At 55.7% G+C, this 23,506-nt stretch overlaps 3 protein-coding genes across 4 annotated transcripts; all 3 read right to left on the bottom strand.

Annotated features, from left to right (window-relative positions):
* Nucleotides 1-43: 43 nt before the first annotated feature.
* Nucleotides 44-7,808, bottom strand: SENP3 (SUMO specific peptidase 3). The gene is made up of 11 exons (XM_077892832.1): nt 7,605-7,808; nt 6,016-6,741; nt 5,020-5,259; nt 4,813-4,924; nt 4,125-4,272; nt 3,948-3,995; nt 3,250-3,327; nt 1,441-1,578; nt 1,196-1,279; nt 1,024-1,074; nt 44-591 (listed from the first exon to the last, which is right to left on the bottom strand). The coding sequence occupies exons 2-11, from the start codon at nt 6,728-6,730 to the stop codon at nt 481-483; spliced, it is 1,725 nt and encodes a 574-aa protein (XP_077748958.1). The 5' UTR covers nt 6,731-6,741; nt 7,605-7,808; the 3' UTR covers nt 44-480.
* Nucleotides 7,809-8,766: 958 nt separating this feature from the next.
* Nucleotides 8,767-11,818, bottom strand: TNFSF13 (TNF superfamily member 13). The gene is made up of 6 exons (XM_077892836.1): nt 10,539-11,818; nt 10,114-10,192; nt 9,925-9,972; nt 9,662-9,780; nt 9,309-9,447; nt 8,767-9,084 (listed from the first exon to the last, which is right to left on the bottom strand). Exons 1-6 carry the CDS (start codon nt 10,794-10,796, stop codon nt 8,975-8,977), a joined length of 753 nt encoding a protein of 250 aa, XP_077748962.1. The 5' UTR covers nt 10,797-11,818; the 3' UTR covers nt 8,767-8,974.
* Nucleotides 11,819-11,947: 129 nt separating this feature from the next.
* TNFSF12 (TNF superfamily member 12) lies at nt 11,948-19,948 on the bottom strand. Of its 2 annotated transcripts, XM_077892837.1 has the most exons (7): nt 19,775-19,948; nt 19,567-19,614; nt 18,910-18,985; nt 18,002-18,055; nt 17,881-17,916; nt 12,842-12,966; nt 11,948-12,669 (listed from the first exon to the last, which is right to left on the bottom strand). In XM_077892837.1, the coding sequence occupies exons 1-7, from the start codon at nt 19,931-19,933 to the stop codon at nt 12,418-12,420; spliced, it is 750 nt and encodes a 249-aa protein (XP_077748963.1). In that variant the 5' UTR covers nt 19,934-19,948; the 3' UTR covers nt 11,948-12,417. The 2 variants fall into 2 exon arrangements, with proteins under 2 accessions (XP_077748963.1, XP_077748964.1); XM_077892838.1 differs by lacking the exons at nt 17,881-17,916; nt 18,002-18,055.
* Nucleotides 19,949-23,506: the final 3,558 nt, after the last annotated feature.

The raw sequence follows: 23,506 nt of genomic DNA on the forward strand, positions 1-23,506 counted from the left end.
GACTGCTGAGCCCGAGCCTGACAGAAGGAAGACCAGCACTGTGTATCTCCAAAGGATCCTTTATTGACCAGAACAGGACCGTGGCATTTATATATATATATATATAAAAAAAAGTTTGAAGATCTGGCAGGCAGTAATCCCTTTGCCCGCCCACCACCCCCAGCACAAGATTTTCCTGCCCCCGCCCCTGCACACATAAGGGGGATGACTGCCCCACCCAGGCCACAAGGCGACGCTCCGCCCCAGCAGAGGGGGGAAAGGGGGCTGTTCCGTGGCCACCCCCTCAACATCGGAAATCAACAAGTATTCTCTCAAAGAAAAAAAATAACAGAAATCAATTAAACATTTAAATATGAAAAACCAAAGGGAATCGGGTGGGGAGAGGCAAGAGAGGAAAGGAACTGGAGTTTCATGGGAAAGAAGGGTGCCCCATGTCCCCATGCCCATTAATGAATGGGCTTGAGGCCTGGGATACGAGGCTCACACAGTGAGTTTGCAGTGACACAGCTCCTTGTAGATCTGCCGACGAAGTTTGGGCATGTCCTGCTGGGTGAAGCTGAATGGCTGAGACAGGGCCAGGTGCTTGCAGTACTGGGTGTTAACAAAGCAGGCCATAAGAACCATCTACTGAGCATCCCCCCAGGTCAGGACCTGTGCTGTGCTGCACAGGAGCCAGATCCACCTCACCAAACCTTTCACAGAACATCCACATTTCACACACAAAGCCAACGTCCCATAGCCTAAGGCTCAAAGCCTGACTCTAGAGTCACTGTTCTCGATACCTGAAGAAAATGCTTTGCACTGGGGGTTGGGAAGCAACTGTACCAGGGCCAGAGACCAAGGACCAAGAGACCCAGGCCAAGTGTGGGCCCGGGGAAGCCGGGAGACCAAGGGGATCCGAGTTTCTGCACACTAACACCTAAGGTTCCTCTCTGCTTCACAAGTGCCTGTGAGCCAAACCAGAGAGGTGGAACAGCCTCCCACCTCCTTACCAAACCTTTAACCCCACCGATCTCTGCTTACCTGTAACACAAAGGCACCACAGTCACTGTCATTATTCTGCCTGGCCACGTTCTAGAGAATAAAAAAGAAGTCCTTCACCTGGACGCTCCTCGGGGTGTGGCTTCCACTTCTTCCTCCTACCGCTCCTCTACCACCACCATCACCACCTGTACCCCTCCCTCCAGACACTTACCATTTTGAAGTAACCTTTCCAGCCCTGGTGGAAATCCAGCCGGTCTTTCTTCACTGCCTCTGCCTGTAGGTACTTGGCAATATGCTATGGAGACAGGAAAAAGAGGAAGTGATGCCTCGGTTTCCCAAGTGAACCTAGGGTACAGTGGTCCCAGGCACCAGGCCCGCCCTTCTGCCCACGATGCCTTGCCACTGGATTCTCCACCCCCCACCCCCCCCACCCCCCCCCCGCCTTCCCTCTCAAACCTTAGGGCAGCGGCGGTTTAGGGTGCGCTGCGAGTCAAAGTAGGTGATGGTGCGTCGCCTCACGTCAACAGAGATGAGGGACCAGTGCACCTCCAGGTGGATGGGGATTAGCAGGAGCTCCTTATTGAAGATGTCCACCTAAGGAGGGTGGTGTCAGAGGTCAGGTTGGACAGCAGGAGCCACCTGCCCATTGCCGCGAGGGTCCTAAAGAGTGGAGGCGGAGACAAGGAGCCCAGTGGGCAAGCACACAGCTGAGCCCCTCCCACTGTGAGGTGAAGTTCAGCATGTGTAGATTCCAGGGGTGAGGGAAGAAGGCAGGTCAGAAGACCTACTGTCACAACACACCTGAGACCCCAGGATGGCCAGGTACTTTCTTTCCACACATTAAAGGCACGAGTACTTAATAGCTAAAAACCCAGGCTCAGGATTCTGGAGCCAGCCCGCTGGGGTTTAAACCCAGCTCCTCCATTTTCTAGCTTGTGACCACGGGTGAGCTACGGAATGGCTCTCCGTGCCACCGTCCTCTTAGATGTAAGAGGCTGCGAATAACAGTGCCTATCTCACTTGTTTGTTACCAGAGTTAAATTAGTTCCTGTCCATGATACGTTAACAGCACCGCACAGGACCTAGTAAGGGGTCGGCCCGTTACCACAACCACCCTGTGAGGGAGTTCTCAGTCAGCCTAACGATGGAACTGCAGCCTGGGAGAGTAGGGCACCTTTCTGACGGGCACAGGAGAAAGGACACAGGGGACACAGGCCACGTTCTTTCCACTGTGTTATCCCACCCATACTGGGAGAAGCGGGCCTGCCAGGTCACTGCAGGTGTAAGCCCCTGAACCCAGGGACAGAAACTAAAATGCCAGAGCCAGTCCCACTTCACTCTAGACCAATTTTTTCACCTTTGGCAGGGACCCCAACTAGAGGGGAGAAAAGATACCCACCCCTACCCCATCACCAAACGCGTTCCCTCATTTTCCCCAGTAACTTCTGCCACTAACCCAGGCCTCCCCAATTCCTAGCTCTTCTTCATTCCCACATCCAACCCATCTGAAAATACCATGGTTCTACCCACAAAACCTATCCTAGAGAAAGCCACTTCCATTTCTGCACTCAGCGCCCTGCTCCAGGCTTCTGTGCTCCCCTCCCTGGCCAGTCTGCCTGCTTCTACTCTTCCCCCCACTTCCAGTCTACATGAAGCAGGAGTTGAAAACATGAGGGACTTCCCAGGCTCCTTAAAACTTTTCAGTGGCTTCTCCATGCACATCAAGAAAGATCCTCCTCTGCCTCTCCTCCATGCCTTACAGGATCAACTCTGACCGGATTTCTTACTACACTCCCTCCACTCAGATGCTCCAACTATACAGGACACCCACATGGGCCTTCGGTGCCTCAAATGCTCATTCTCACTCTGGGTCCCATGTACTTGCTACTCCTTTGCCTAGACCACTCCTCCCCCAGATCTGCAGGGCCAGCTCCTTGGCCTTCAAACCTCAGAGAGGAGAGGCCTCCCCAAACCGCCCAATCTAAAGGGCCTAGCTCCCGGGCTACTGCATTACCCTTTCAGGTGATTCATAGCACCTAGCACTAGCTGAAATTTAACCTATTTATTTACCCTTAACTCCATAAAGGCAAGTTTTCCTTACTCAACACTGAATCCCTTGTGCCTACGACTACCTCACACATACCAGAGCCTTATTAATACTTGAAAGACTGAGTGAGCAGGCTTTGAGGAAGGGCTCCTAGAAAACAGAACTCTAATCCTCTACAGGCAAGGTGTCACACCAGCGTATATGAATTGATAACTCACGTTTTTGGTCCACCTTTTCACCCCATCATAACCCTTGGTGCGGAGTTTATCATAGAAGAAACTGTTGAAGAAATGCACCTGTGCCAATGATACAAAAGACCTGGATGGAACTGAAAGAGCTCAGGCCCCCTTGCCAGGTCCCCTCCACCCTGGCCGCTTGCTTCCTTTCATTAGGGCTCCAAGGGCCAGTTTCAATAACCTGCACTCCAACTCACTGAGGGTAAAAAACCAAAGCCTTTTTAACCTTATCTTACTGCTTCCCATCCCAATTTGTGGAGTTAGCCACAGGGAAAAACCCTACACTGGGGGAAAAGAATTGGTAAGTTCAGGACCACGATTACAAATTTGAGGAGCGCCTGGGTGACTCAGTCAGTTGAGTGTCTGACTCTTGGTTTTGGCTGGGGTTGTGATCTCGGTATTGAGAGCTCAAGCCCCTCGTTGGGCTCTGCACTCAGCAGGGAATCTGCTGGAGATTTCCTGCCTTCCCCCCCACTCTCCCTCCCTCCCCCCTCCCTTCCTTTCTCTCTCAAATAAACAAACTTTAAAAAAGAAAGATTACAGATTTAACTGACTGCCTTCTACCACCTCTCCCCCAAAACCAAGATCCTCTTTATGGATGAAGAGATAAAGGGGACTGAAAAAGCTGCTTCGAACTGCAGAAGGGCTTCTGGGGACTGAGGTACCTGGTTTGGGCCTACCTTTTCAGGGACCGTGTCCATGACCAGGTCTCCATACATGTTCATCACCTGGGGAGAAAATTGGAGGCAACTTGCCATGGAGAGTGCAGCATAGGTATAGGGCTCCCCCAAACAGAGGGCCCCAGACACCCTGCTCCCTAAATCCCCTTTTGGGCCCATTTCTCCACTACTCCTCACCTGGTCATTGAGCCAGTTCTGTCCATACAAGGTCCCCAGGTCATCCATGGTCAGTACATGCCGCTTATAGGCCACTCGGAAACCCCTCACCATGGCATTGCCTGGCATCCGCTGGTACGACTGGATCAGCTGCAGCACCAGGCCCTTCCTGAGTAGGCCAAGGGTGGAGTCACACAAGAGACAAGGGGGCTAGAGCATACAGAAGTACTTTTCTACTGCCCAGAATAAGAACCTAAACTAAGTTCTTATTCTTAAGAATAAGGGGGCACCTGGGTGGGGGCACCTAGGTGGCCCAGTTGGTTAAACATCCGATTCCTGATCTCAGCTCAGGTATTGATCTCAAGGTCGTGAGTTCAAGCCCTGTGTTGGGCTTCACACTGGGTGTGGAACCCACTTCAAACAAAAACTAATCCTTTCTTTGGGCCACACATCCTTTTGAGGACCTGCTAAAGGCCTAGTCTCCAGAGAGGCACAGGAGTATCAGGTATACATAATATTGCAGGATCTCAGGTAAAGACTCCACCCCAGTCAGTTTACAGGGGCGTGGCACTCTGCCTACAGGTTCCTCCCCCTCAGTTCTACCTTCCTCCATCCGCCAAGTACATCCCTATGGGAGAGAAGGCAGCAGCAAACTCTCCATACTCTCAGGGCCCAGCCCTCTTCTGATGACATCTCTTTCATGCCTCACCTGGAAGGTGTAGAGAACTCCTGCTGAAAAATGTCCTCCAATTTCTCTACCACCTCATCAGTGCTAAGAGGGATGAGGCTGCCATAAGTTTGAAGGAATTCATCCAAGATGCCTGAGCGGAAGGAAAGAGGAGTGGCGTGAGGCCTCCAGATTCCAACTTAGGAGTTGGCTACTAAGCAAGAGACTGGGTCCTCTAGGGTCCCTTACTCTGTACGCAGGTCACATGCTCCTCCCGCAGGGGGCTGTGCTGGCCAGCCTTTTCCCCAGGCCGCTCCACCTCTTCTGCAGCACTCAGATCTGAGCCCTGAAAGAGTTCCTGGGCCACATGGTCCCCGATGCTACACACGTTGCTGATGAGGATGCTGGCATCAGGGGGTGCCAGACCTCGTTCCCCTTCTGGCCCGGGTGGTCCCCCAAAGCCATTGGGAAGAGTACAAGAGAGGAGGCCTGTAGGACGGGGAAACAGGATGGAGATGAGAAATTGGCTCAGATCAAAGAACAGTGGGATAAGATTAAGTGACCCACACAAATTATAAAACCACGAGGATGAACTGAAACGTATCTACCCATATAAACCCTAAGGATGAAATGAGCATGTCTGAGAAGTTATAAAGAAACAGAAAAGAAAAAGTACTACTCATAACACAAAAGCAAGACAAGACTAAGGAGATAAACTTCAGAGATATCTATCACTATTAACCTGGCATCTAGTATAGGACCCTGCAAACGCTCAATTAATAAAAACATACCCCGAAATTGTTTGGTTGAGAATCCATAAAAGAAACATTCTGAGTGAGAATGGCACACAGAACAAGACAGGCGATGTAGTCCACTAGTCAGAGAAATCTCATCCCACCACAAGGAGAATGGCACCCTTTGCAGACACACATGCAAGGGTCCCCTTTATTCTCAAAGGGCAAATGAGGAATTTTAAGTGTCTAAAACTGTCCTGACTTTTGTAAACCACGTCTCCCTTTCTCATCTATACACAGGACACCTACTTAGAGACTCTGTATTCCAGCTTTGACCATCTCCCCAGACTTAGTTGCTGCTCAAAGAGGCGCTTAAGACATCTCACAGATATTCCGGACTCACTCTGCCATCCTACTAGCCTTCGGCCCAGCTGTCACCACAGCCAGAAGCTCCTGATCCTCCAGGATCTGAACCCGCCCTACCCTCTCCCTCCACCCATTCCCACCTTACCAGAGTCAGGATCCAGAGGAGACTTTGGAGTCCACCTTAATCCATCTTCCTCCACTGGGGGCCCAGAGGACATTGGTGGAGACCCTCTCACCCCATCCTCAGCCATGAGAGCACCTAGCAGACCCAGCCGGGGTGGAGGTGGCCCCCGAGGGGAGTCAAAACGACAGCAGGGAGATGGCACCTGTGGTGTCGCACCCCCTTCCTGGGGTGAAAGATGGTTCTTGGGGTGTGCGAGGCTCCGCCGCCGGCCCCGGTGGCGCCCCCAAAGCTTCCAGTGGAATGTCAACGAGGTGCTTTTTGGGTAGAACAGCATCCGGAAAGCTCTCTTGGCTCTGCGGCGGCGCTGTGAGCAGGTTTTTCGATGAGTAGGGCGGGGAGGGCGAGGTCGCTGGGAGGCCCCCAGCTGACCCCATCTTGGAGGCAGTCTCCAAGCTGCCACTTCCTCTTCCTCATCTTCCTCCTCATCTTCCTCCTCTTCTTCCTCCTCTTCACTAGCTGAGGCATCAAAAGAGGGCCGAGGGACAGGGAGGCGTCTGGCTGGCGCTGTGGTCCCCGACCCAGGATCTGGCCCAAACCCTCCACCTGATTTGAGTCGGGGCTTGGGGGGTGGGGGCCAACGAATACGCTCCCGTCTGGGACTTGAGTAAGCTGGGGCTATGCCAGGTCCAGGAGGCTCAGGCCCCCAAGACCCGGACCCTTGTATAGTCTCTTTCATCTTCCAGTAGCCTGTAAAACAATGGTCAGAGTGTCAGAATCCAAACATCCTATACCCCAGATCTTGCTTCTCTTCCTCAGCATGCCTTCTCTGGAATCAGATGCAAATAATCTAAGGAGATAGGGCAAAACGCAAAACTACTGACTGCTGACATTTCCGGTTAACACGGTTCACAAGGGGCCCTTTAGAGCCTGTGCCATCATCTCTCCTCTGACCAGACAGAAGCAAGGGAGACTGGCTAAGCAGCAGGCCTCCGGGATCTTATTTCTCAGATCCCCAGGCTAAACCCAGTATTCTCAGGCTCTGCTTCTCTATTTTACTGCCAGGGGTATCCTAATTGAGAACCTAACGAGGGACGTGGCTCAGCACGAGAATGCTGACATGACACGGAGACAGCTGAGGAGAACACAACTTCCACAAGGAAACCGCGGTCCGGAGTGGGAAGAGAGTTCTCTACCACCCTGGAATGAATGGGGGGCTGGGGTGGGCAGGGTACGGGCATGCTCAGGTCGTCTCGGGAGGTCTCGGGGGGAACGGGGATCCCAGGGCTACGGTTCAGGGAGTAAAATCCAATGAAAACGGAAGAATGTTAAAGGAAACTGAAAGAGAACCCAACCGGTGCTCAGGCAGCCGGATCAAGGCGCTGGGACAGAACTGAGCCGCGTGAGCCAGGCTGGCCCAGCCCCCTCTCCTGCTTCCCGGGGGCCAGAATGCGTCCCACACCGGTTTGGTCCTACAGGCTCAGGGCAGTTCGGCGCCAGAGGGCCTTAAGAAGCCCCTTCAAGGGCCTCCTGGGCCCCCGTTAGGTAGGAATGAGGTCCAGGATTGGGAGAGGCCGCATCAGGGCTGGGGGAAGGGTAGGGGGCGTCCTCACCGGGAGCGGGGAAGCCGGGCTGACGGACCCGAGGGCGGGCGTCTCCGGCCTCAGGCTTCCCGGCTCATCTCTCCGGCGACGGCGGCGGCCCCGCCACTCCTGCTGTCTTCAGGCGCAGCCCTCTCAATTCAGGATTCCAACGCTTCTGGGCCGCGCGCCGCGCCGCCGAGCCGCCCCGCCGCGGCCGCCTCTTGCTCTGCTTCAGCCTCCACCTCCACCACCTCCCCCTCCTCCTCCTGCTCCTCCTTCCCCTCCCGCGAGCCCCAGGCCCACCGGCGCCGGCGGCGCACGACTTGTACGTCACACCCGGCAAACAGCGCCGGCGCGGCCAGCACGCGCCTAGTCCCGCCTACCCGGGGGCGCAGACGCCACGGGACGGTCCCGCCCCCCGAGCCCTGCGCCCGGCTGCGCCTGCGCACGCTAGCTGCTCGGGGCCGCGCGCGGCGGTCCCACCGCTATCCCGCCTGCGCGTGCGTGCTGTCCGCTGCTGCGTGTCCCGCCGGGAGCGCTCCTAGGCGCTTGCGGGCCCGGACCCCGGGGCGGCGGGACCTGGGTCCCCTGGGGGCGCAGGCGGGGTGGGGGGAGGGCAGCGAGGGCACTGGAAGCCGTTTATTCTCTTTTATTGAAGTCTAAGCGGGTCTTGAGCGGAAAGAAGAGCCCAGAGGAGTGAAGGCAGGCCAACCCTAGGGCGCACGCTTGACCCACGCTCCCCGGCCGCCCAGCCCAGCCCACAGGGGCCCCCACGCCGGCGGGCGGACAGCACGAAAGGCAAAACTTGGCACCACCCGAGGGAGGAGTGTGGCTGCACGGGGAGCGTCGTCGTCGGGCGCCTAACAAGCACCCCCTCCCCCGGAGATCGTGGTGGAAACCGGGGCGCCCCACAGCCGGGGAGGGGAGTGGGGGGTGAGGCTGCTTGTGCGGCGAGGAGGCAGCGGGTACCTGGGGACAGGTGTGGCCTGGGGAGCCACGAGTCTTTCCGAGTGGAGGGAGGCTGCGTGGACGTCTGCCAGCAGGCAGGCGGACTCTCTCAGGCTGCCGCTAGGTGGTGGTGCTGTTCTGGAAGCCTTCCAGTGGGACCCAAAGTGGGTCTAGACACGGCCTGGCATTGCCCGCCGCCACCCCTACCTCCCCCAAGAATGTGGGGCTGGATGGGGGACAAAAGCAAGATGTTACACCTCTTTAATATCCGTGAAAGCGAAGTCTAGAAGGTGAGGGCGCGATGAGGCAAAGGGAGGAAGGGAGATGGATGAGCCGTCCAACCCAGGGTTGAGGTCAAACCCAGAAGAGGCCTCTGCTCCTGTTAGCTCGTGGCTGTGTCCAGTATTACCCACCCTCGTCTTCCGAGCTCAAAACCACCATCCGTATCATAATCACAGTTTCACAAACCCCAGGAAGGTTCCATGCGGAGAGAGGCTAAGTTTCGCCCTTCCCCGGGGGATTGTGACACTCAGAATATCGCCCTGGTGCAGGTGGAAGACACCTGAGAAACGGGAGAAGATACACACTAGGTGAAGCACAGTCCTGCGGTGGACCCTCTGGTGCCTCCCCTCCCTTCTCCAGCTCAGCCTTCCTCCTGCTTCCTGGCCAGCATCCCCCAGATCCACCTCTGCACCGGGCTTCCAGGCCCCGTTCCCCCTGGCCTGGTGGCCTGGTCATTAACCCCCCTGGGGTCAGAGCCGCCCTCTGTGCCCACAGGCCTCTCACCCGCACTGTAGCAGCTATTGTAGGCCCAGTCGGGGTTGGAGGGCATGCTTCGGATACATCGGAAGAGAGTCTCCTGCCTTCCCTGGCCCTCCCGAGACACCACCTGACCCATGGTGAAAGTCACGTCATGAAACAGGACCTGGCAGGGAATGGAGGAGAAGCTGAAGGAAGTGAGAAAGTATGGCTCAGTACTGGGAGGCTCGGGAGCCTGGACAGGGGAGCCAAGGAATGAAGGAGGGTCTTCCAAGTGCTGTGAACAGAGGGTTTGGGAACCCTCAGGACCAGGGCATCCAAGTCCTGGGAGAACAGACCTCCTGGCCCCCAGGCAAGGCTTAGGGTATGTGTGGGATTACCTGGCTATACAGCAGATAAATTCCAGAGTCCCAGACTCGAACAACATATCCTTGGGCCTCCAGACCTCTCCCACGCTTAAGAGCCGGTTGCCACATCACCTCTGTCACATCAGAGTCCTCTGGAGGTGAGGAGTGTGGCAGTCAGGAGTTGTGCACGTTCTCAGAGACTTTTCACCTCCAGGATTCTCTCAAGCTCAGGTGCCAGCTCCAAAGTTCCCCGACCTGGCCCCTCCCCCAAAGCCATTATTTAAAACAGTGCTCACCCTTGGAGGTGATATTGATGGGGACAAGGTGCAGAACCGAGTGCTTCTCTGAGGAGAGAAGGAGGAGATCTAAGCAGCCCCGTCCCCCTGTGATCAGCCCTCCACCCTCACCCTGGCTCAGGGCAACAATCTCGAGGTCCCCATGCTGCTTGATCACCTCCCACCCCTGCTGCACCCCGGAGGCCTCACTCTTCTGTTTATGGATGAGTGCAGCTCTCTTTCTCCGGGATCTCTCCCCATTCTCCCAGGATTCCAGGGCATCAGGGCTCTGCTCATGGGAAGAGGGTCAGGGTTAGGCTAAGAAGCAAGGGCCCCCAACAGTTCTTCCTCCCGGCCGCCCCTCCACACCCACCCCTGCCCCCGCCCCAGGAGCGCCTCACATCACTCCTGCACTTTTCCCCAGCGACCTGAGTCTTGGCGCTGGCTGTCCTCCAGGATCTGGTAGACATGAGAAGCATTAATCTTTAACAATTTCCTTTCCTGGAATGGCTGCTCCCTTGACCTCCAAACCTGGGACCCTCTCTTGCACCTACTCAAAACTTTACAGACCGGGAGGCTAGACCCAAGAGGCCCCAACCCGGCCCTGCCACCCATCCTCAGCTCCCCTCACTCACCTGCTCCTGGAGGCTCAGCCATGGATACCCTTCCTCCTTCTCAGAGGGCCCTCCAGTCCTCTGCAGCCGAGCCACCTCTCTCCTTAGATTTTGCAGCTCTGTTTGTTGGGTCAGCAGGGCCATGGCACAAGCCACGGCCCCCAGAGCTGCCCCCCAACTCAACCAGAGGGCGACTGAGAGTGCCGGCTCTCGGACTGGGCCCCCCATGTCTCCTGGGGGCCCTTTGGGGGCTAGCAAGGAAGGAGATGAGGCTGGCATGAGCTGGGGACCCTGCCGAAGGCTGTGGCCTCAGGAGTGGGGTGGCGAGGAGGTGGTGGGAAGGGTGGGGGTACAGAAGGGAAGAGGAGCGTTACGCAAGGGAGGAATAAAAAGGAACTTGAGAATGAAAAAAGGGAGGAGGAGAGCCAGCAAGGGGCACTGTTGGTGCTCCTGGCACCCCGCCGTGGGGCCAGTGTTGTGTTGAGACGCCCCCTCCTCCAGCGTCAGGAGAACTCGGTGTCAGTCTCTCTAGGAAGGACAGGACTGCCAGTGACACCCAGGAGGAGCGGCCGGAGCATAGGAATCCTGGGACGGCCCCAGAAGTGGGGGAGGGAAGGTTGGCTGGCTACGGGGCATGGTGCCAAGAGCAGGGATGGAGGGACAAGCTGGGCAGCCTTGGGGGTCACGGGTGAGGGCGGGAGACCCTCTGGCTCAGACACCCCAGAGATCCTCGGACAAGTCGGCCAGGAATGACTGAAGGTGGAAAAGGAGAGGAGGGGGGCAGATGGGAAGGAGAACCAGGGTCGCGGAAGCAAGAGACGGGCTGAGTTCTGGGGTTAAGGCCAGGCCGGGTGTGTTGGAATAAGGCCTGTACTACTCCCTGTGCTGAACTTGGCAAGCAGGACTTCCTGTTTCCCGAGAAAAGCTCTTACATAAGGCTCTGGTCAGAGAGAGAAAGAGAAAGCCCCAAGCACCCTACCACTGTAGGATTCCTGCCCTGGCCCCTGGGGTGCAGGTTCTCATATTCCTGGGCCCCAGCGTCCTGCCGACTGACCCTGGGCTCCCCTTGGGGCCTGCTCCCACCCCACAGGCCGCCAGGCTTATGCCAGCACCTGCTGAATGTCCCGAAGCTGCCAAGAGGAAGGGCTCCTGCTCCTCCCAGCCTGGGATTACCTGCAGGAGGAAGCCGGCCTCCTAGGTAAATGAGGTAGCTGCTGCTGGACCTTGGGCAGATTGATTTTTTTTTCCTGGCAGCTTGCCTTTTCAGTCTCTGCTCATGCCTCAGGGGTCAGAGGCATGTGGGTCTCCACTCCTGGGCCTGTACCTTGCCCTGGCATCCTGCACTCCACTCCTAGGTACCCAGGCCCCCTTCCCATGGAGCCCCCAGCTCCTCTGAGCGATGTTCCCCACACCCCAGTAAAGAGAGAGACTGTGGTTTATTCTCTTTAATATCCACTTATTGACATCTTGTCACAATAATAATAAAAATAATATCTGTTTTAAAAATCCACAGGGAAGGAGCTCATCCTGTTCTCAGCCCTCGCGTATGGGAACTCCCGGCCTCCGTGTCCCAGTCGCCCTGGCGTCTAGCCCTGATTAGTGCCTGAAGTGGGGGGAGGTTAGGGACCCATTCTCACCCAGAATAGACACAGTGTCCTTTGGCTGGTGTTGGGGGGGGGGTGGCGGGGGTTGGCCAAGAGTTAGGAAGTCAGGAGATAAATGGGGGCTTCAAAAGACCAGGGGTTCAGGGGCCAGTGAGGTGGAGGATGGGGGTGTCAGAGGGGAAGAGGATTATGTATGTGGCACGGAAACAGGTGAACAAGTCCAAGCAGCCTGCAGAGGGCAGGCAGGTCAGGGCAGGGGGTGGGGGGAGCTGCAGTGGGGGCGCCCCCAGGGCGCCTCAGTTAACCTGGAAGAGTCCGAAGTAGGTAAGGAAGGGGGCGGCCTTGAGATGGGCCCAGGGGAGGGTGCGGATCCGCAGGGAGGACCCGGGCCGGAGGGGCAACAGCCCAGACACTTGGCAGAGGCGGAGCTGGGGGCCCAGGCTGCTGGCGGCTGTGGCGGAGAACTCTTCCAGGCAGCGCAGGGCCAGGGCGTCATCCACCAGCAAGTCCAGCTTCAGGTAGACAGCCTTCCCCTCATCAAAGTGCACCTGGGGGCCGGCAGGAGGCCGCAGAGTCCGGGGTCCTTGGTGACCCCAGGATCCCATCGGGCCCCGACCCTAGGCTCCCCACCCCAACCTGCCCCCTGAACCAAACCCTCTCCGTCTCCCTCAACCTGGGGCCCCCGCTTCCTGCCCTACCGTGGAGCCAGGTGGGGCTTACCTGGCAGTACAGGTAGTAGAGCCCAGCCCGCGTGACTATAAATTCCCCGCTCTGGCGGTCATAGCGCAGTGGGTTGGAGCTGTTGATTTTGGCCTCTTCCCAGCCACTCACCGTCCCATCCACACCTGAATGCAGGGGTTCAGAGATTGGGGACAGTCCCTTTGCAGGGCCTTCTCATGATCCCCAGGGGCCTCTGCAAATTCATAGGCCTGGGGGGGCCCTCTTACCCCAGGAGATGAAGAGACAGCCCTGCGGCCCAGGGAGGAGCCACAACCCCTGCAGCATCAGAGGAAATCATGGGAAGAAATGCCACACTTGTGTGACCAGAGCAGTAAGGAGCAAGTTGTCCCCAGCCACCTCTGGGTGGGGAAGAGCCGGGTGGAAGGAGAAGCGCGGGGGCTTTGATATTTTGTGTCTCTACCGTGTGCCTCTCTCACTCCGAGAATGCCCACATACTGTACCTGAGTCATACAGTACCTAATTAAAACTAGGGCAGCCCGGGTGGCTAGGTGGTTTAGCGCCGCCTTCAGCTCAGGACCTGATCCTGGAGACCTGGGATCGTGTCCCGCATCAGGCTCCCCACAGGGAGCCTGCTTCTCCCTCTGCCTCTCTCTCTCTCTGTGTCTCTCATGAATAAATAAATAAAATCTATAAATAAATAAATAAATAATAAAACTAATCACAAGGGGGATGCCTGGGTGGCTCAGTGGGATAGGCATCTTGACTTCAGCTCAGGTAATGATCTCAGGGTCCTGGGATCAAGCCCCACATCGGGCTCCCTGGTCGGTGGGGAGCCTGCTTCTCCCTCTACCTCTGCCTGATGCCCCCCACCCACTCATGCTCTCTCTGTCAATTAAATAAAATCATTGAAAAAAAATTAAAAATGAAAGTAATAAAAAAAATAAAATAAAATAAAAATGAAAGTAATCAAATGGTACACAAATGTCCATCAAACAATGGCTGGATAAGGAAAAGTCTGGCGTAGCCAAGCAATGGGGTATTATTCAGCCACCGAAAAGAACTGCTACCATGTGGATGAACCGAAAACATTATGCTAAGTGAAAGAAGCCAGTCCCAAAGGACCACATATTATGAGGTTTCTATGAAATTTCCGGGTAAATACATAGAGACAGTAAGTAGATTGGTGGGTGCTTAGAGCTCTGAGTGGTGGTGGGTGGGAGACATAGGGGTGCTGGCTACAGGGTACAGGGCTTCTTTCCATGGTGATGCCTGCATAACTGTGTGAACAGACTAAGAGTAAATAACCCACCGAATTGGCACACTTGAAGCGGGTGAATTGTATGGTATGTGAAGCATAGCTCAATAAAACTGTACCGTAAAACAAATTAAAAAAGGCTAGAGCTAATTCTCTTTCCACCTCTGCCTGCTGCTCTCCCTGCTTGTGTTCTTTCTCTGTGTCAAATAAATAAAATCTTTATTTTCTTTTTTTAAACCGATAGCAGGATGTCAGGTGGCTTCCTGGGTCCTCCCCAGGGCCACCCTGGTCTCTCTCTCCAATCTACCACGACACAGGCCAACTCCCAGGGCTCCTGCCATCCTCTTGTTCCCTCTGTGCAAGGGCTCAGCTGACAGGCCTGCCCTGGCCCCCTCAGTTCCAAACAGCCAACCCCAGCCCTGCGTCTCCTCTCTTCCCCAGGCCACCCTGGTTCCTGCATAGCCATCAACGACCAGGGAAATCATCCAGTTTATTTACGTATGTGTGAGTGAGAGGTCTGGCAATGGTCTTACTACCGAGTCGTGGCACTGAGAGCTGGGCCTGCAATGAGTGGGCACCAGCAAACACTGGTGGGAGGACAGAAGGAGGCGGCCAACAGGGCCCACAACTTGGGCAGGGTCTGGATCGGGCTTGGTCTAGATCCACCGGACACTCTCCGGGGCTTCACTGGGCAGCTGCCTTCCCCAACCCTCCCTCCTCCGCACCAATCTGATGCCCCAGTTCCCAGTTCCTGCCAGTGCTGCCACCTAAATCGCTCTGTCCCATCTCTCCGCCCCCAAGCCAGGCCCCTGCCACCACCACTGGGATTCTTCTCAGCCTCCTTCCTCATGCGACTCCCTGGGTTGGCCACCTTGCAGGCTCCAGCTTCTTCCCAGCAGGACCAGAGAGTGAGGTCTCTAAATCACAGATGTGAGCCTGCCTCTACTTGCTCTGACCCCAGAATGACTCCCAGACCCCATCTGTGGCTCCGCTAGCACTTCCCTTCCACCAGGCTGAGCTGCTCCTGGTCCCAGGCTGAGCCTCATCATACTCTTGCAGAACTCAGGACATTGGCACCAGTGCTTCCTTCTCCCTGGAAAGGCCCTGAACCCCTTCCCTTGTCCATCGGACGTTCACGCATCAGGGCCCATGCCTTCTTGGGGAAGGACTTCCTGACTCCACTGTCTTCCTTCTATGCTCCCGTTTCCCTGTGGCTGCTTTTGTGATGGTTCTTGTCAAGGTGAACCACAGTTCACAAATGAATATGCTCGTATCCTCTTCTAGATGGGAATTTATTTGAGAATAGGCCTGGGGGTGCTTCCCCAAGAGCACCAAGCCCGGCCCTTCCAAAGAGCAGGTTCTCAATGCTTGTGTGTCTAGTTGGTGGAGGAATGATGTCTGGGTAACTACTGAACTAAATGGCCCCTGGAGGGGTTGGGGAGGACACTGGCCTGGGGCATGAAGGGCAGCAGAGAGGAGGAGCGAGGGCATCCCCCACTATAGATCCAGCTCGAGGAAAGGCTGGAAAGGCTGGTTGTGGCCAAGGGCGCAGTGTGGCTGGGACCGCGGTGTCACCGCCACAAACCAGAAATGGCCATTCTTTATGCCTGGCAACTGCTCTTCCTCATGGAGCTCGAGCATTGACGCAAGATTTTGTACCGTTTCTCCTCTCTCCTCGAACCTCTTGCCCATCTTCCTCACTCTCCAGAGGACCTAGAACTCACCAGGCCAGGGCTCCCTCTCCTCCCCCGACCAGAGCTAAAAACTGACCTGTGCTCACATTCTCCACTAACCCTCTTGTGATGGTGGCATGATGTGTCCCTCCCTTTGTCCTGAAACCTCCCTGCCCCTCTCCCTGGGCGCTGCCCTACAGGTTCCCCTCCCCCCTGCACGAGGTATGTCCACACTCTAGGTAGCTTTAAATCCTGGTTCCATGGGGCACCTGGGGGGCTCAGAGGTTGAGCATCTACCTTCCGCTCAGGGTGTAACCCCAGGGTCCTGGGGTCGAGTCCCATATCAGGCTCCCCGCAGAGAGCCTGCTTCTCCCTCTGCCTGTCTCTGCCTCTCTCCATGTCTCTCATGAATAAACAAATAAAATCTTAAAAAAAAAAAAATCCTGGCTACCCACTGAGTACCATCACCGCCTCAGACGGGTTCAGTAACCTGCATCTGTAAAATGGGGCTGATCAAAAGATCTTCGTTTTAGGACTGTTGGGAGTTCTAGATGAACAGAACATTCAGTAAACGTTAGCCAGGAGTCCTGTAGCACCGCTTAGCACCAGGACTAAATTTGTCCTCCATCCATATCTCCCTCCAGCTACTGGCCCGTTGCTTGGCTCATCACGGAGAAACTTCTGGAAAGGGCTGGCACTGTCTCTGATGGCTATTTCCCATTTTCTCTTAACCCAGTCCATGCTGGCTTCTATCCTAACTGCACCACTGAAACTGCCCTGGCTGAGGTCACCAGTTGACTTTTAAGGTTACCAAACCCCCCCAACCCCCCAACCCCTCCCTGCCCATGGTCAAATCAAATCATGTGACCTCTCTGCTGCATTCAGCACGGATGGCCACACCCTCCTTGGTGAGAAGGCATCTTCTCTCAGATCACAGGACACTCTCCTTCCCGGTTTCTTCCCTTCTGTCTGGCTGCATCTCTGCTGGATTCTCCTCTTCCACTCCACTTCGGGATGTCTGGGGGCCCCATGGCTTCACTCTTGGGGTCCTTCTTCCCCCGGGTGTCTCATCCAACTCTATGGCTCTAAACACCATCTGCATGGCCACGGCTTCTGACCAGATGCATGCTGACCCAGCCTCAGCTGACTACGTCTAGCCATCTCTCCGTGGAACTCACTCATTCATTATCACTTCTCCACTTGTTCAGTGAGAGAGCTAAAATTTCATGATTCATTTACATACCTCCCAACCTATTTATTCCCCGGTTAACCCCATCTTGATAAACGGGATCCTTATTCCCAAGGATGCCCACGTTAAAAATCTAGAAGTCACTTTTGATTCCTTCTCTTCCCTTACCCTGCACATGCAACTCAAGAGCAACCTGTATCCTCCAGCCACACACCCTATCCATCTACTTCGCTCCATCTCAACTGCCAAACCCCCTAGACCAAGCCACCGTCATGTCTTGCCTCCTGGCCTGTCCCATGGAAGGACATTCCAGGTGAGGGAACAGAGTATGCAAAATCCAGAAGAAGGACATTGGTGGGGCAGGGTGTCAGGCCAAGTGTGGAGATTGCATAAAAGTGTGCGACCAGATCACGGGGAGGCTGCAGCCAGGCAGGGAAGCAATGGAATAATGACAGTGAGTTTGGAGGGCCTCAGCTTGGCAACACAGTTGGGATGGAGTATAGGGGTGGGGAGAAGCTGGGATGGGGAAGGGGTAGAGACTGGATGTGAGGTTCTGATGTCAGTGGTGCTGAGATGGGAGGTGGGGTGGGGTGGAAAAGAAGCACAGTAGAAACATTTTGAGAAAAAACTATCAGAGCGTGAAGACTCAGAATACACGGGGGTGGGAGGAGAAGAGGGAAGAATCAAATGTGTTTCTTGCACAAGAGTGAGGGCTGGTGGCTGGGTGGGGGGAGCCTGCCTGGCTTCTCACACCTGGATCACAGGCAAACACCAGGTTTGGGAGCTGAGAAAACAGAGCCCCCAGGATGTCCTTGACCTGGCTTCTGGTGTTCCCAGGCTGAAGGCGGGTGGAGGTGGGGGGGGTGGGCAGTGGGAAGTGAGAGGTTTTGAGGAGCCCCTTTTCCAGGGGCCAGTGCTGTGGGGGTCAGGGGAGAGCTCAGAGGTGGGAATGGGGTCTCACCGGCCTGTCCTCCGTCCTGTCCCGGTTGTGGATGAACTGTAAGGCATAGGAAAGGGTTGGTGAGACCTGCCCTGCCCCTCTGTCCCCTGTCCTCCCTGGGCATAGCTCACCCATCGCTCACCTTCATAGTGCGCTGCAATGGCTCTGCGAGCCCGCGTTTTCCGGCCTTTGGATGCTGAGATTCAAAGAAAGAGACAGGGGCCAAATAGTCCTCCCTACATCTGAGGGGCCACCCCCCAGCACCCCCGTACCCTCAGAAGCCCAGCATTCTGACTCTTGTCCAGACTCCAGGCCTCAGAGCCTCACGCCATACCTCCCTCCATAAGCAGAATGACTACATCATTTATCACCCAAACTGGGTTGTTTCTGAGAGCAAAAGGGTGCTATTAATAATCATACAGAAATAACAGTTGTAAGCCGGGACAGTCGCCTGCAAATCTGGACATACGGTCACATGGTCATCCCATTCACAAGTTTCTTTGCTTACTGGGGCCCCAGTCTCTGTTTCGCCTACCTTCTCCCCATCAGTTTTTTTTTTTTATATTTTATTTATTTATTCATGAGAGACACGCAAGGAAAGGCAAAGACACAGGCAGAGAGAGAACCAAGCTCCCTGTGGGGAGCCTGGTGCAGAACTCGATCCAGGACCCTGGGATCACAACCTGAGGGGAAGTTTCCCAGGCAGCCCCCTTGTCTCCATCAGGACTCCAGGGGTACTCCTAACCCTGGGCCATCCCCTCTTTCATACGTGGCGTAGGGTCTCAAATGAGAAGCAGGTCCATGTGATGGAAGGGGTTTCAAGGAGAGGCCCAGAACTCTAGGCTTGCATCTCAACTGATTAGATACATGATTCTGAACTCTAGCCCCCACCCTGTCTATTCGTCAGTTTCTCTAACCCCACTTTGAATGAGGATAATGGTTTTGGCGCTGCCCACTCCGTGGGGATGAACAAAAGCAATAATGGGTGCAGAACCCATCACTGACCGGCCACTATTATTATTCCTGAAGGTAGGATGAAGGGATGCTCACCGTTCCTGCGAGTCCGGACCAGCCGCTTCAGGAAGGGCCCAGGATCCTGGCTCTCCTCTGTCTGGGAATTCAGTTCCTAGGGGAATCAGGGGCAGGGCTAAACCAGGGTCTTGCCGGGACTACCACAGCCCTAAACTGAGACCGACAGGGGGCCCGGTCGGGAGAGGCACCAGCCAGCAGCCAGCACAGATGTCTTAGGGAGCCAAGGGGAGGCAAGGTCCTGGGGTCAGGCCCCAGCCCTCACCCTGCTCCCCAGACCTGCCGCACCTTGCCGGCCTCCCCACAGCCCCACAGCCCCCCAGCACACAGAACAAGCACCGACCCTTCAGCCCAATCGGCACACTGCACACGCGCCCACACCCAGTCGGCGTGCATACTGGGTACACACCCTGCACACATCACCAGCATCCCTCCTCCGCGGCAGGCTCCCCCCATTTCATGCCCCCACAGCACCCACAGCCAATAAACACTCCGGACTCAGGTGACACCAGCCCCTTCCACACGGCCGTCACCATCCCTCCCTCCCTCCCTCCCTCTCGCATACCCAGGCACGGCGGTGCACACCCCCCGCACACACGCGGCTGGCACCGTCGGGGGCGCCCCGCAGCCTCGGCTCGCACCCACTGCCCGCGCCCGGCGGCCCCCACGGCCACTCACCGGCGGGTCCGGGTCCTCGTCCGCCACCAGCTCCCCCTGGGAAGGCTCCTGCCGGGAAGGAGGCAGCGTCACCCCGTCCTTCTCCACCTGACATCTCACCCGCCACCCCACTTCCTGGCCCCGAGCCCTCGGCCCACCCGGCCCGGGCCGCCGCTCCGCCGCCCGGGCTCGCGGCCGGCCCCCGGGAGGGTGCACCGCGGGGCCTCACCTGGGCGGGCGCCGATGCCCGGCTCCCCAGGCTGACCGCGGCCAGCAGGAGGCCGAGGCAGGCCAGCGCCAGGCCCAGGCCCAGCGCGAGCGGGGCCAGCAGGGCGGTGCCCGGCTCCCCCCGGCGCCCCCTCCGCCTCTGGCTCCGACGGGCGGCCATGGGGGCGGGGGGCTGTGCCTGCCTCGCCGCCCCCGCCACCGCCCGGGACCCGCGGGGGGCGGGGGGAGCCGGCGGGCGGGGCGGGCGGCCGGGAGGGAGGGGCGACGGGCGCCCGGGCGGGGAGCGCGCAGGAAGCCGGACGCGGCGGGGCGGCGGGGCGGCCGAGTGCGCTCCCCGCGCCGACCCCCGGAGGAGGCCCTCGGGGCCGGGGTGCGCGGAGGGGGGGACCCGGGCGCGGTTGTGGTGCCGGTGGAGGGGGGCGGCCGGGCAGCGGGGACCCCACCCAGGCTCGGGTGCCGGGGGGGCGGGGGGCGGAGAGGCGGCTAGACCCCCGGCGCCCCCGATCGGGCCGGTGGCGCCCTGGGCCCAACCGGCGACGTGGGGCTCGGGACCGAGTGCTCTGGCCGCCGGCTTAGGGCCGAAGCCGGTTCGGAGTTTCTCGGCTGCACCAAAGACAATACTTCCGTGCCCAGGACTGGGAAGGAGCCTGAGGACATCACTCACTCGGGTCATGTGCTCACTTCTGTCGGCGGATCAGTGGGGAGTTGATTAAAACTCCGGCTCCCGCGCTGGGAGGGAGGGCCGCCCCCGCCCCCGCCCCCGCCCCCGCGCGCGGTTAGCCGGTGCCCCAGACGCCTCTCCTTCTGGAAGCACGTGGGCCGCTTCAGCTCGTCGCGGGGCTTCAGTGAGCTCGAGAGGAGCAACGAGAGCCCTGTGCACGAGTTGCGTAAAAGCCGGACCCCTTTTGCCTTGAAAACACTTTTGCAAACTGGAAATCCCTCGAGGATGCATTTAACCTGCAACGTGCCTTTCTGTGCATCTGCAGTGAAAAGTGCTAGAAAGCAATTCTGTTTCGAGGGTAACAATTAGCTCTCAGGCGAAGCCGTGGTTCTGACCAAGGAAGTTCACAGAGAGGCTCAGCTCCCTCCTCTCTCCAATGCCACCTTCGGGTCTTGTGTTCCGGATTCTGTTCTGGATTCATTGTGTTGTGGAATCTGCTGAACCGCCTCGGGCCGCAGGGTCTCTGACACCTTTATTCCACTTACTTGGCACACTCGTCCACTCTGTCCCGGGGTTAGTCATTTCTGACAGTTTTCCAGACCCATCTTTTCTCAAGAGGATCCGAACTGCCTACTCATGTCTCTTCTGGTACCTTCTCTTTCTCAGCTGTCGCAGTTTGTAATGAGAGATCTGGCTCCTCTCCCCATCTACGTTGTAAAGTATGAAATCATATATTTCCTGATTTCTGCTTATTGTCTGTTTCTAGGCAATAGACAAATTGCACCAGAGTTTTTATTCACTTATGTTCCTGGCACCTCCTGAAATACTGGTTCCCAGCAAATATCACTAGAGCACCCTGTTGATAAGACAAAGCAGAGTATATTGCTGGTCCCTCAAAGGCCTGACAATGCCTCATAAGGAGACAGGCAAACCTATGATATTTATGGAGACTTTGAAGTCTGTTTTTTTTTTTTTTTTTAAGATTTTATTTATTTGAAAGAAAGCACAAGCAGGGGGAGCAGCAGGCAGAAGGAGAAGCAAGCTCCCCCCAAAGCAGGGAGCAGGATGCAGGACTCCATCCCAGGATCCTGGGACCATGCCTGAGCCAAAGGCAGATGCTTCACCAACTGAGCCACGGAGACACCCCTGAAGTCTGGTTTAAAGGTCTTTGCAAGCTGGGGTAAGAGCAGGGGTTGATTAGGGTTACAGTGGAATCCTGAAGAATTTGCATATCCAAGTGAGAGGCTCAAACAGTCTTAAGATATAAACTGTTGGTAGATATTTCTATGGAAAATCAGCTGATTTTTTTAAAGTAATCTCTACGCCCAATACGAAACCCAAATTCATGACCTCCAGATCAAGAGTTGCATGCTCTGCCCACTGAGCCAGCCAGGCACCTCTGATTTGGTTGTGGGGTTTGTCTTTGTGTGTTTTGTTTTTTGTCTTTAATAAGCTCTAGGCCCAACATGGGGCTTGAACTCACAACCCTGAGATCAACAGTTGCCTGCTCTACAGACCGAGCTAGAGCTAGCCAGGTGCCCGAAAGTCAGCTGATGTTTTCCATTTAAGAGTTGATGAGTCTTTCAGGAAGTTTCTGGAATAAGCAATAAAGTTAATTTGCAACATTCATCTTCCTGGGTGAAAGTCTCCTGGAATACTAGTTAACGCCAGTGAAGACAAGGGTAGTCATGTTAACAGAGATGTAAGTGCCCCCCCCCCCCACCCCCCGACTGGTGGTTTCAGTTGTCCCCCTGCAGCGACATAATCATAATGGATGCTGAATAAACATCTGTTGGTTGATTGAGCTAAAAGCTCCGGGGGGACAAGGACCACATGTCTTCTCTTCTGTTTATCCTCCGTGCCTCCTGCAATGTCTGGCACACGGGGTACACTCAGTAAATATTTCTTTTTTTTTTTTTTTAAGATTTTATTTATTTATTCATGAGAGAGAGAGAGGCAGAGAGAGAAGCAGGCTCCTGCAGGGAGCCCGACATGGGACTCGATCGGGGGTCTCCAGGATCATGCCCTGGGCCAAAGGCAGACACCCAACCGCTGAGCCACCCAGGCGTCCCAATATTTCTTGAATGACTGAATGGGCAAATACTACATTTGGATTTCTAGTGGGTGACATTTGTAAAAGAGAGAAGGAAGAAGCACAAGACACTTTGGTGGAAAGCCCAGAGGGAATTCTGAACACTTTTGGGATCGATATAACTTAATGGTACTGCTCAGCTGTGAGCATCTGCCTTCCGCTCAGGGTGTGATCCCGGGATCCTGGGATCCAGTCCCACATGGAGCTCCCTGCAGGGGTCCTGCTTCTCTCTGCCTGTGTCTCTGCCTCTCTCTCTCTGTATCTCTCATGAATAAATGAATAAAATCTTAAAACAACAACAACAAAGAGATCGAACCAATTCCCTGAGGGAAGTTAAACTTTCTTGTATGGATGCTGGCAATCCAGAATAAATGTTTTTTTATTATTTTAGTTTTTGGGGTGATCCATAATCTGACAGCTGACCATCAGCCCTCTCCACCCCAATCGAAGCTCTTCAGTGGATGTTCCTCATCGTATCCTAATCCATGAAGAATTCCTAGGCAGAATTTCCAACCAGAGAAAAACAGTGTAATTTACATAGAAATCTAGAGGAAAAATAGTATAATTTACATACCAGAAGGGGAAACTCAGGATATCATGGTATTTTTTTTTTTAAGATTTTATTTATTTATTTGAGAGACAGAGCATGAGTGTGGGGTGGGGAGAGGGAGAAGCAGGCTCCTCACTGATCAGGGAGCCTGACAGGAAGCTCGATCCCAGCACCCCGGGATTATGACCTGAGCTGAAGGCAGATACTTACCTGACTGAGCCCCCCCAGGTGCCCCAGGATATGTTGGTATTCTTTATGAAATATTACCAATGATCACCACACATATGAGAATCAAGACCATGCAAAGAAAGACAAAATAAAAAATGGGCACTAGAGAAAACAGACACATGCATAACTCCTTTATTGTGTTTCACTTTCTTGCACTTCACAGACATTGTGTTTTTTACAAACTCCAGGTTTGGAGCAACCC

This window comes from Canis aureus, chromosome 3 (assembly GCF_053574225.1).
Source record: "Canis aureus isolate CA01 chromosome 3, VMU_Caureus_v.1.0, whole genome shotgun sequence".
NCBI classification, from domain to species: domain Eukaryota; kingdom Metazoa; phylum Chordata; class Mammalia; order Carnivora; family Canidae; genus Canis; species Canis aureus.

Excerpts from the sequence above, each read along its gene's own strand:
- SENP3 (XM_077892832.1), bottom strand. The coding sequence starts at position 6,730 with ATGAAAGAGACTATACAAGGGTCCGGGTCTTGGGGGCCTGAGCCTCCT. Across the intron at positions 3,996-4,124 it reads AGAACTGGCTCAATGACCAG|GTGATGAACATGTATGGAGA; the intron begins GTGAGGAGTAGT and ends TTTTCTCCCCAG. Across the intron at positions 1,579-3,249 it reads TGAAAAGGTGGACCAAAAAC|GTGGACATCTTCAATAAGGA; the intron begins GTGAGTTATCAA and ends CACCCTCCTTAG.
- TNFSF13 (XM_077892836.1), bottom strand. The coding sequence starts at position 10,796 with ATGCCAGCCTCATCTCCTTCCTTGCTAGCCCCCAAAGGGCCCCCAGGA. Across the intron at positions 10,193-10,538 it reads GGCTGAGCCTCCAGGAGCAG|AGCCCTGATGCCCTGGAATC; the intron begins GTGAGTGAGGGG and ends TCCCATGAGCAG. Across the intron at positions 9,781-9,924 it reads CATCAATATCACCTCCAAGG|AGGACTCTGATGTGACAGAG; the intron begins GTGAGCACTGTT and ends CCTCACCTCCAG.
- TNFSF12 (XM_077892837.1), bottom strand. The coding sequence starts at position 19,933 with ATGGCCGCCCGTCGGAGCCAGAGGCGGAGGGGGCGCCGGGGGGAGCCG. Across the intron at positions 18,056-18,909 it reads GGTCCGGACTCGCAGGAACG|CATCCAAAGGCCGGAAAACG; the intron begins GTGAGCATCCCT and ends TTTGAATCTCAG. Across the intron at positions 12,967-17,880 it reads ACAGGACGGAGGACAGGCCG|GTGTGGATGGGACGGTGAGT; the intron begins GTGAGACCCCAT and ends CCCTGCATTCAG.